This window comes from Malus domestica, chromosome 04 (assembly GCF_042453785.1).
Source record: "Malus domestica chromosome 04, GDT2T_hap1".
NCBI classification, from domain to species: Eukaryota; Viridiplantae; Streptophyta; class Magnoliopsida; order Rosales; family Rosaceae; genus Malus; species Malus domestica.
The window spans coordinates 13379614-13390038 of record NC_091664.1 but is presented as its reverse complement, the minus strand read 5'-3'; the positions used below and the strand labels follow the sequence as shown (position 1 = coordinate 13390038).

The 10425-nt window shown below is 36.5% G+C and overlaps 2 protein-coding genes across 13 annotated transcripts; one reads left to right on the top strand and one right to left on the bottom strand.

The window, feature by feature from the left end:
- Positions 1 to 1513: 1513 nt before the first annotated feature.
- LOC103410675 (uncharacterized) lies at positions 1514 to 7654 on the top strand. Of its 11 annotated transcripts, none has more exons than XM_070820506.1 (5): positions 1514 to 1933; positions 4001 to 4120; positions 5032 to 5106; positions 5533 to 5599; positions 7428 to 7654. In XM_070820506.1, exons 1-5 carry the CDS (start codon positions 1631 to 1633, stop codon positions 7448 to 7450), a joined length of 588 nt encoding a protein of 195 aa, XP_070676607.1. In that variant the 5' UTR covers positions 1514 to 1630; the 3' UTR covers positions 7451 to 7654. The 11 variants fall into 11 exon arrangements, 3 of the variants coding, with proteins under 3 accessions (XP_070676607.1, XP_070676608.1, XP_008347574.1); XR_011580006.1 differs by lacking the exons at positions 5533 to 5599; positions 7428 to 7654 and adding exons at positions 2047 to 2132; positions 2236 to 2320 and having other exon boundaries at positions 1515 to 1940; positions 4004 to 4120; positions 5032 to 5258; XR_011580005.1 differs by lacking the exons at positions 5533 to 5599; positions 7428 to 7654 and adding exons at positions 2047 to 2132; positions 2236 to 2320 and having other exon boundaries at positions 1518 to 1940; positions 4004 to 4120; positions 5044 to 5258.
- Positions 6586 to 9798, bottom strand: LOC103410677 (uncharacterized). Of its 2 annotated transcripts, none has more exons than XM_008349355.4 (4): positions 9481 to 9798; positions 8868 to 9051; positions 8581 to 8636; positions 6586 to 7023 (listed from the first exon to the last, which is right to left on the bottom strand). In XM_008349355.4, exons 1-4 carry the CDS (start codon positions 9592 to 9594, stop codon positions 6862 to 6864), a joined length of 516 nt encoding a protein of 171 aa, XP_008347577.2. In that variant the 5' UTR covers positions 9595 to 9798; the 3' UTR covers positions 6586 to 6861. The 2 variants fall into 2 exon arrangements, with proteins under 2 accessions (XP_008347577.2, XP_008347576.2); XM_008349354.4 differs by having other exon boundaries at positions 8581 to 8639; positions 9481 to 9781.
- Between the last annotated feature and the right edge of the window lie 627 nt (positions 9799 to 10425).

Here is a 10425-nt window from a genome sequence, read left to right as displayed (position 1 = left end):
AAACAGGACACGTGTCAACACCTGGCAGAAACAACTGATTTCATCTGGAATATTATATTCAAAATTAGGCCTTGGAAATTTCTATAAATAGAAGGCTAATTCATTCATTTGGGGGAGGAACCAAAATCATTAGGCAAAATTCTTGAAGCTCTGAAGCTCTGAAACTTCGAAGCTCTCAAGCATCCAGGTTCCCGAATAATCAAGAAAGCCTTCTTCGTTCTTCGTTCATCGTTCTTCCAAGATCAAGCCCCGACGGCCCTTGGATCAACAATCATCCACCTTCAAGATCAAGCCCCAACGGCCCTTGAAGAAAGCCTTCTTCGTTCTTCGTTCATCATTCATCCAAGATCAAGCCCCGACGGCCCTTGGATCAACAATCATCCACCTTCAAGATCAAGCCCCGACGGCCCTTGAAGAAAGTGTTCTTCGTTCCTCGTTCATCGTTCTTCCAAGATCAAGCCCCGACGGCCCTTGGATCAACCATCCACCAATTCAAGAACAAGCCCCAAAGGCCCTTGAAGAACTTCTACCAATTCAAGATCAAGCCCCGACGGCCCTTGAAGAAAGCACCATCGTTCATCATCCGTTCATCCAAGATCAAGCCCCAATGGCCCTTTGGATCAACAACGTCGACAAATCCACACATCCAACCGTTCTTCAAGATTAAGCCCAAAAGCCCTTGAAGATCCGTTCATCACTGTTCTTCAAGATCAAGCCCAAAAGCCCTTGAAGATCCGTTCATCACCGTTATTCAAGATCAAGCTTTAACGGCCCTTGAAGAAACATTCATCCTCAAGATCAAGCCCCAACGGCTCCTTGAAGATCTGCTCAAATCCACCTTCAAAGATCAAGCCCACGACCCCTTGAAGAAACTTCCAACAGTTCATCCAAGATCAAGCCTCAACGGCCCTTGGATCAACGAAACATCCACAAATCAACACCTTACGGAGATCGAATCAGAGGATCAAATTTGAGAGAGATTGTAACCCAAAATCATCAAAATACAAATATTTGTTTGTGCACGTTGTTCTTGTCTCTTTCGTTTCAGGAAATTTTCGTGTTCACAGTGGTACTAAGTCACTCATGTATCTTACCATGCAATGTATAAAGTGCAAAATATTGTACTAATTCATTATATATAAATGATTATGGTGTGTTTAAACTTCTTTCATTAATTACTACATATTTTCTATACTCAAAATGTTTGTCAGCTCGCTATATAATCAACTTAAATCAATTAAATCAATCATGCAATGCATTTCTTTCCAATTTTTTGTGAGAAACTAATAGATAATTGACTAAATAAACATCCTGCAAAATTTTAATAAAAATTTCCAAGTTTTTCTTACAATTTCTGTGGTTTTTATTCAATTTTTATTGATATCGATAATATCCTGATATTTCCATCGAAATTTTTGTGTTTTTAGACTACCGATATTTTCGATATCATCAATATTTTAGAGCCTGAGCCCAGCTAATTGGATGGGGTGGAGTGGGCTTTTGGCGGGAGGTGGAAAAATGGGCTGTTGCCCTGCTTATTGGTGGAGGGCTGGAGTTGCTCTAAGAAGAGCGCCGCTCTCATGCTCAACCAAAAAGCTCGAAAAACCCAACAGATAGAGAAGGGCAGAGAATGGAAGACTCACTAGCAAAACTAGAGCGAATCCAAACCCAAATCATCGAACGCATATCAAAGCTTGAGCTCTCCACCTCCGCTTCTCTTCAGCAATTCACCGCTACCCCCATCCCTACCTCAACTCAAAACGCCGCCGTCAGCGCCAACGAAGCCCGCCTCTCCGCCATTCTCCTAGCCAATGACGTAAAAAACTTCGCCTATAAGAGGGTTCCCTCCGATTACTACGATTGGTCTCTCGACGCCCGGCGCGACGCTCTCGGCGCTGCCTCAATCCACCATCTCTGCAAAAGCATTATCTTGGTAGTTGGTACCCAACTCAATCTTTTTCTTGTCTTCGTTGACTTAACTCTAATATCGGAAATGATTTTGTACCTCAAACGAAATACCCCATTTGTAAATTTTGATTTGTTTAGTCCGACCTTGCTTGCATTCCCCCCAATCCAGTGTCGTTGATTGTAGTGACAGCAACAATTCAAAATACTATGTTGTTGTCTTTCAGGTACTTATAGTGTATTTTTTTGTCGGTATGTTTTTAATCGAAACAATAATAATGCTGTTGTGTGAGGTATGTGAAATTTGGACCCCTTTGTTTTTGGGTGCAGTACACTGCTCGGTTTAATGCTGAAGCTGTTAAGAACTTCTTGTATTCGCTCAACGAGGGCAAGATAGCGAAAAAGAAATTCAACTGTCAGTTCTTGGTCTCTTGATAATCAGTAACTTGTTGATAAGTTCTCGATTACTGAGTTTATATACTTCAAAATGTTTGCATATTGAGCTGTTAAGTTCCTTCTATTTTTTGGTGTGAAATTCTGATGAGTGCATTATGTAATTTGTACAACCATGGAGAATTCCTACTGTCAATTAGGTAGCAAACTAGCAATGTGAGTTCATAGGAGGTGTCATGTTTAGAGTCTAGTGATGGTAACATTGCATCTTTTATGCAAATGCATAATGTGCAATTGAAAGTCGGAGCAAGCACAGGTTATGAACAATGACAATATACAATGTGATTTTGCGGTAGGTGTTGTAATGTGTTTAAACACTGATGTACCAATTTATGCACCTTCTTGTTTCATGACATGTAATGGTATTAGGCTATAATTTTTCATGTCCAAGTTTTCTTGATATGGCAATCTCAGATTCCTCCCATTTCTTCCTTTACTCTTTCAAAAAAGTTGTCCCAACTTTTCGCACTTCTTGAAAACCTATTTTCCAAAAGATGGTTTCCAAGATTTTATCTGTGCATATATCAAATAAATATTCCTTCGGCTTGAGCATACTCCTTAAGTCCATGGAGTGTGTTCCAATGTTATAGGAGAACATTTCTTCACAACACTTGTCGGACAGGTTGAAAAAATAGAAAAGTTGTTACAATCGTCCTTTTTCATTTCTATGCATCCTTTTTCTTTTCAATAATAGTCTGGAAGTGTGCACATATTTTTGGCAATTTTGGGCTTTTCTGGTCCAACTGTTCTTGAGATGGATTTATGCATGGTATTCTTAGAGTCCACCAATTTATTTCTTCATTCTCTCAAAGATATTTGGTCCAGCTTTTGCATTTGATCTTCTTGGAGCCTACTTTTCAAGAAAATGTTTTCCACGATTTTTATCTGTGTGTACATTGAATCAAATATGCTTTCTGTTTGAGCCTTCTCCTTAACCCATGGAGATGTGTGCCATTGTTACTTAATGGATAACATTTTTCCATAACCCTCTTTTGCCTGATGGACAGTTGATTAAATAAACAAAGAGTTAGTCCAACTCCATTCCATATTAGTTTTCAATACTGTTGTTTTACTCCCGTGACTATCTTTCTTTTTCATATCTGCTGTACCGTTAGAACGGCTGCAGTGTTAGCTTTTCGCCCAACTGTTTTTGGCACGGCTTTGTTCATAATCTTCTCAATTTATCCCATTTCTTCCTTCACTCTGAAGGAACATTGGTCCAACTCTCTGCACATGATTATTCTTAGCAACCTTTTACCTAAGAAAATTAAATCCATCCCGTTTGAGCCTTCTTAAACTTATAGGGACATATTGCAACGGTATTGGTTAACTTTTTTCCTTAACCCCTGTTTGAGTCATTGGACAGTTGAGAAAAAAAAAAAGAGTGTTGGTCCAACTTCATTCTTTTTTTCTTTTGTATTACTCCTATTATATTTCCATAAACCATCCTCTCTTTCATTTTGTTTAAATATATTGAAAATATGCTTCAAACCTCAAGGAATGAAAAATAAAAAATAAAATAAAATAAAATAAAAAAGGTTTTCCAGAATTAGCTGCTTTGGATTTTCTTTCTGTTCCCCCTTGTCCTTTAAAATGAGATCTTCAATTGTATATAGTTTTCTTAATTTATTGTATATTTCAGAAGGTGATAGTGGTTGTTATTGGGTATGCATTGAGACTTGCACCTGAGGATAAATCAATAGAATTGACTGGATTTGAGCACAATGCAGTTACATGTGTTGGCATGAAAACAGACATTCCGGTGAGCACGTGTTTCTTGCAATTATTTACTATGTATTTCGTGTCCTCTGGAACTGGAATTATTTTTTATGTTCTTATGCTACGGGAATTTTTTCTGCTTGACATGATACTTCAGATCCTTTTCCTCTGATATATCTGTGCCTTGATAATTCAACTTTGTGTTAACTGATGTACTCAGAAGTCCGGTGTTATCAATTAGAGTGAAACTGGGATGGTTCCCTTGGTTCCCATATCTAGATTATTTGTTCATTTGCTCTTTTAAACTCTTCTCTAACATGCTCTTGGTCTCATAAGCTTATATAAGGATCTTGTTTTTATATTAGATTTGGAATCATATTTTTGGAATTTTACTACATTTATAACCATCACATTCTTTACACAACACCTGTACTGTCTGGTGTTCTTGAGATAAACCACCTCAGTGTCTTTTCATTATAGGTTAAGGTCTACCACACAGGCCCCCGAGGTTCAATTGCCTGGAGCCCTGTTTATAGATTCAATCCTTCCAACTTTCAGACCAGCTGTTCGGCTGGTCCATTGTCTTGGTTGTCATGATTAATGATTTTCTCCCAGTCTGTTAGACAAAAAACTGATTGATACTGGGAGGTTAGAATTCTGTTGCAAGGTTTGACAGACAACAAACGACCTTATGTGTTGTTTTCACATGCATTAGTGTTGGGAGCGGCAGACATATAATGTTTGAAATATGTAGAACTTGAACCAAGTGGGTATTCGCATTCCTAACATGGGCCATATAATGTATCGTGTACTAGAAAAGATCGCAATGACAGAACACTATGAAATGACACCATAGTGATTGTTTGTGACCACTGACACCTCACCACACATTTTAATAAGCGTAAGACAAGAACATCTTGTTGGTTTTGCTGTTCTTATAGTGATGATGTACAGGTTTTGTTTCAGGTGATTTTGGATGAAGCAATTGAGAAACTTAATCCCGATTTCTTCTGGTTGGGCGGCGGCGAGGTTGATCTGAAGCTGGGCATCAGAACCTCAGAATTTATAAACTTTGCTAAACCTTTTATTGTGAGCTGCAGTAGTTCTTGATTTATCCAAAGAAACTAGAATCAAAATTTATAAAAGAATACATTATCAAATAAAACCCATGAATTGATTAACTGCTTTGGTTGCTATCTTGTAGTGTTTTTACTCCTGCCGATGATCGATTCATTTCAAACAGATTGAGTCCCATAACTAATGTAGTTTATGTATAGAGCAGGGGCTGGTTTCCTTGCAGATTTTATGAATAGCTACTGCTTTTCTCCCTGCCATTTTTAACGAAAATGTAATGTGGAATACATTTAGTGCATGGACATGGACATCCATTTTCCAGCCAATTTGTGCAGTGTGGTTAATTGGAAAATTGGAAAAGATGTGATGGGTTGCTACTAGCTACTGATAAACTGCAATGTGAAAACTGCCATAACTACAATCACTGAATGGACAAACTTATTAACAGGTAAAAGCGTCTATGTTTTTGGTGTCAGTTAATACTATGGTCTAGTGGTATTCCTCTTTACTTGTAAGTAAGAGGTATTTGGTTTGATTTTCACCAAAGACGAATTTAAATCATATTATTGCAGTTGATTCTCACCAACTGCCATAACTACCATCTTGTAGAACAATCACTGAATGGTCAAACTTATTAACAGGTAAAAGCGTCTATTTTTTTGTCAGTTAGTATTGTGGTCTAGTGGTATTCCTCTTTACTTGTAAGTGAGGGGTCTTCGGTTTAATGTCACCAAATGTGAATTTAAACCATATTATTGCTGCTAGCCCATTGTGAGACTTAGTCTACTCTCTCATCCCTTTAAGAAAAACGTACATTTTCTTTGCAAATTTTCATTTCACTTTAAGGGTTTTTTGAAATTCTATAAATAGTTGTCTTTCATTTCTTTGAGCAAATGGCTCTCTATTAGTTGATAACGGAACCAACCACGTGATTTGTCGTCGTTTTAGAAGGGGAAGTATTGATTCAGGAGAAGCTGAAGCTCCTTAATAACTAGGTTTTGTGTGGTGCAAGCATGGCTTCAACATCACTTAAGAAATGAGTCTTACGTCATCGATTTAGTGATTGACCAGACATTCAAATAGGCACGCATAAATTGATTGATATGATAAATTTCTTGTGTAGAGCAACAACAATAATGTTTTATTCCATTAAATGAGGTCGGTTGTATGAATTCTAGAACATCATTGCGCTTGGTTTTGAGTCAAGTCGTCTATTAACTCCAAGTACTTCATGTATTTTCTTAAAGTCTATTTCCAAGTCTTCATCTACCTTTTTTATCTTGAGCCTCTATCTCATGATCGTAGTTTTTAACTGAAGCATTTGTAGGTCATTGCATTTTCATGTGTAATGTGAAATTTTAAAATTTGAGGTTCATTTTGAAAAATGGTTCCAAATATGAAGAGTGTGAATGTAGTTAGCCAAAGTACCGACCATGACTACACAAAGGGCTGTGACACATCCATATAATATGTTTCACCTTTGATTACAATCATTTATGAAACTATCGACATAAAAACATACAGAAACAATGAGAGGAGCCATCATCCATCAAATCACCATTTTGTCACTACTCACTAGTGGACACTTTTTTTTCTTCTTTTCCAAGGTTTTGCAAAAGACCCCACTATATTGGTTTTCTTAAGCGCTTGCTAATTAGTAAAAATTAAAGGGTAAATTCATCAGAGAAGTAGATCATATATATAATATGTCTACGACTTTTCGTTGTGAATGGGTGGTTTCCTGTGAGGTTGTGCATAATCCATAACACCTACGTCCTCCGTAGCTTCGTTTCCTTTCGGATCTTTATCTTCCTCCATCTGATCATGCAGTGTAGCAGATCCCAGTAACGTCCTTGTCTGCCTCTCCAATCCCTATAACATACAACATCGATCGTTCATATCATATATAATGAATTTCCATGTGAATATTTGATGATAAATACGCGCGCACACACCCATATATATATTATCTTCTCTTAATTATCAGACTACAAGGAAAGCTATCATATATTAGTTTGTTAGACAGGGAATCTATATTGCGGCAACTATGTTGACTCTTGTCTTAATGTGTATGTGGTCCAAATTAAATATTTGTTTGATGAAATAAGTCTAATAAGAGAACATTACGTTATGTTGTCATGTTGCTGCAAAACCGAGTTTACAGTACTGATTTTCTTCTCATCCCAATTATGTTATGTATGCATGTATGCCATGCCACCAACGACTATATGTAGCGTGCATGCATAATTTGACCACATGCACTGATTTCCTCACAGGGGACAGTGGCGGATCCATATAGGGACCAAGGTGGTCCTAGGACCACCCGGATGCCAGAAAAACGCCTATGAAGATCCTTCGGGGACCCTCCAAATATTACAATAGGGAGGACAGATTCATGCTTAGGACTACATGGGCTACGCCTAGGAAATTTATTTTGTTAAATGACATAGTTATGGATGGACCGTGGTACAATCAAAATTCTGGTGCACTGCATCCATGGAGGAGGTAGAGGAGTTGCAGCTTTCCCGCAAGGAAGAAGGTTGAAACTCCTTTTTTTTTCTTCTTTTATCTGCTACATAGGCTTACCATTACTACTAAAATATGACCTTTAAAAAGCACTTTCTCATCTACTATTCTATTTCTTATTATTTTATTTTTAATTTTTATAATCTCTATGTGTTTTTTTTTTTTTGGTTAAATCTTTATTGGGTGAAATGGTTAAAGGCGCGGTTTTTTGTTGTGAATCCTATTTTATGTGCCAAGAATCCCGTATTTTGTAAATTACATCTAAATCATTTTTTTTCATAGAAATAAGATTTACTTGAATTGTATACTCTATCTCTACTAATACAATAATACTACATGATCTTAATAGGAACCATTACCTTTATTTCTATTTAACAAAAGAAAAACTTTTTTTTTCTTTTTCCGTAAAATTGTGAAAAGTTATCAAAGTATTTACAATTTTTTTTTTTGAACAATTGATATTATCTACACTAAGAGGGAAGGGGTGGGTTTAGCCTCACAATGAGACAGCAATAATATGGTTCAAATTCGCCTTTGGCGAGAATTAAACCTAAAACCTCTCACTTACAAGTGAAGAAGAATACTACTAGACCGTAGTACTAAGTGGCAAGTATTTACAAATTAGAGGGATTTTATTCATGATGACCTAGCTTTGTTTTTACCATGATTTATGAATGAAAAAAATATTATTATTTAGTTTTTGTAAGTTTATCATTTATTTCTTTTTTTGGACGTTTTACATTGGGTGGTTAGGATCACCCAATGTAAGAATCCTAGATCCGCCACTGAGGGGACATATGGTCATGAAGTACATATACATGACCACTTGCACTATTAGGCATCACTCTAACAGAGATCATACAACAAACCAATCTAAAAGACAAACTACTACTATGTACGTACCTTCACTTTAATCGATTTCTTCTGGTGAATCTGAGAAAATGTAAAAATATCCTGTGCTGCTAATAACCACCATACCATCATCATCAACAACAGATATAACATACATAATAACAATACAAATATTGGGAAATAATTTGAGTTTTTTTCCGTTTTCTTGGAATGTTTTATCTTTCGTGGTTAATAATTCAATAAGATTTTGTTAAAAAAAAAATCAATAAGATTACTTTCGAAATTTTTTATAAAATTAGGTGCATTAAAACTTGATTAATTCGAAGATAGATAAGAACCTGAAGTTGGTCCAAAATTAACATGTCCTTGTTTCCTCGAACCATCATCGTTTGGAATACTCTCAAGGGTGGGTACTGTTTCAGCGTCTTTCACTTCTACTTCTTTTGATTGGAACTCTACTGAGATGGAAGGCCTCGTCGACGACATTGAAGTCTCAGAACGTCTTAAGACATTCCCAACATCCTGCACCAAACCCTAAAATAGTTAGGCCTCTTTCAATACTACACAACTAATAAAAATCCGCTCAAATATTGCATGCAAGCTACGTTCTGTCACATTTTTTCAAGAGCATTTCAGGTAGCTATATATTTCAGTAATTAGATGAGGCTTTTTTTTTAGTACAACCAATATTTTACATTAATTTATAGTAGGGGGAGAATTTGAACCCAACTCGAGACGTAATAAATTAAAGAGAAATGTCCTAACCACCAGAACAATCTACCATTTACAATTATATGAGATTATGATGACCGTTTTTGTTGGTTTAATTAGTTTAATCCCATCAGTTATCTGTTTCATGTGTATACATGTGTGTGTGCATGTATATATATATAAGGTTAGTGATCAATATTATATAATATAACAAGAAATAATGGAAATAGTTGTACCGACCTCAACAGAATGGTAGGCTCTATAGCCACTTTCAGTAGGAAGGAAGCCTAGAAGTTGGCCGTTGCATGCATGCATGGAAAGACACAGAAGAAGCATAAGAACAATTGGAGACATAATTATGAATGACAGAGATTATGATCTGAACGTTTTGAAGTCACAAACAGAATTCACGATAGATCGATCAATCGATCGATGGGAGTAAAGGAAATATAAGTACTGAGTCGTTTGTAGATGTGAGTGAATGGAAATGTTAGGTTTGCATAGTATTTGTAGTGAAAGGGGAAGGAGGAGCAATAAATGCAGGTAGAGTATGGGACTAGAGACGTTCTTAAAGAGAACATGTGGGTGTTTGGGTGATGAACGTCTAAAACTAAACTCAAGAGACATTGAGGCCTCCCTTGTCCCCTTCATCTCTCACTTTTTAATCAATTTGAGGGCCCCTAAAAAGCTCAGAAGCATGATATAGAGAGCTAATAACATATCTGGTGCATACATAATGCCTGGAAATAGATATTGAGAGAGTAAAACGTTATTTCCAAATCCATCGCACATTGTATAATTAAGGTTGTATATGTAAATGAGGTGAGACCTACTTACGTAGGTGGACTTCAATTTTACTAGAGGCGTGATTTACTCTTATGATCACTATGAGTAGTTGCAAGTGGCCCTCTACCACAATGACGGAGAGGAGCGTTGCTCTTGCACCATGGCGTAAGTTCAAACCCCGTCGGTTTCCTAATCTAACACATAATTTAACAAATCTATTGTTTGACAAAAGAAGAAAAAAAAGATCACTATGACTGGTTGTGGTGCATTAATTGTCCATTTAGTTTATAGAACTTTACTTTCAATGTGGATAATTAGATTATCTTTAATTTATTTGATTTTTCTTATTATTTTAAAAATGATATGTAAATGATGATTAAGAAAATTAACTGTTCTAAT

Excerpts from the sequence above, each read along its gene's own strand:
- LOC103410677 (XM_008349354.4), bottom strand. The coding sequence starts at position 9,594 with ATGTCTCCAATTGTTCTTATGCTTCTTCTGTGTCTTTCCATGCATGCA. Across the intron at positions 9,052-9,480 it reads GAGCCTACCATTCTGTTGAG|GATGTTGGGAATGTCTTAAG; the intron begins GTCGGTACAACT and ends GGTTTGGTGCAG. Across the intron at positions 7,024-8,580 it reads AGAAATCGATTAAAGTGAAG|GGATTGGAGAGGCAGACAAG; the intron begins GTACGTACATAG and ends TGTATGTTATAG.
- LOC103410675 (XM_070820506.1), top strand. The coding sequence starts at position 1,631 with ATGGAAGACTCACTAGCAAAACTAGAGCGAATCCAAACCCAAATCATC. Across the intron at positions 1,934-4,000 it reads TCTGCAAAAGCATTATCTTG|AAGGTGATAGTGGTTGTTAT; the intron begins GTAGTTGGTACC and ends TGTATATTTCAG. Across the intron at positions 5,107-5,532 it reads TCTGGTTGGGCGGCGGCGAG|CTACTGATAAACTGCAATGT; the intron begins GTTGATCTGAAG and ends GGTTGCTACTAG.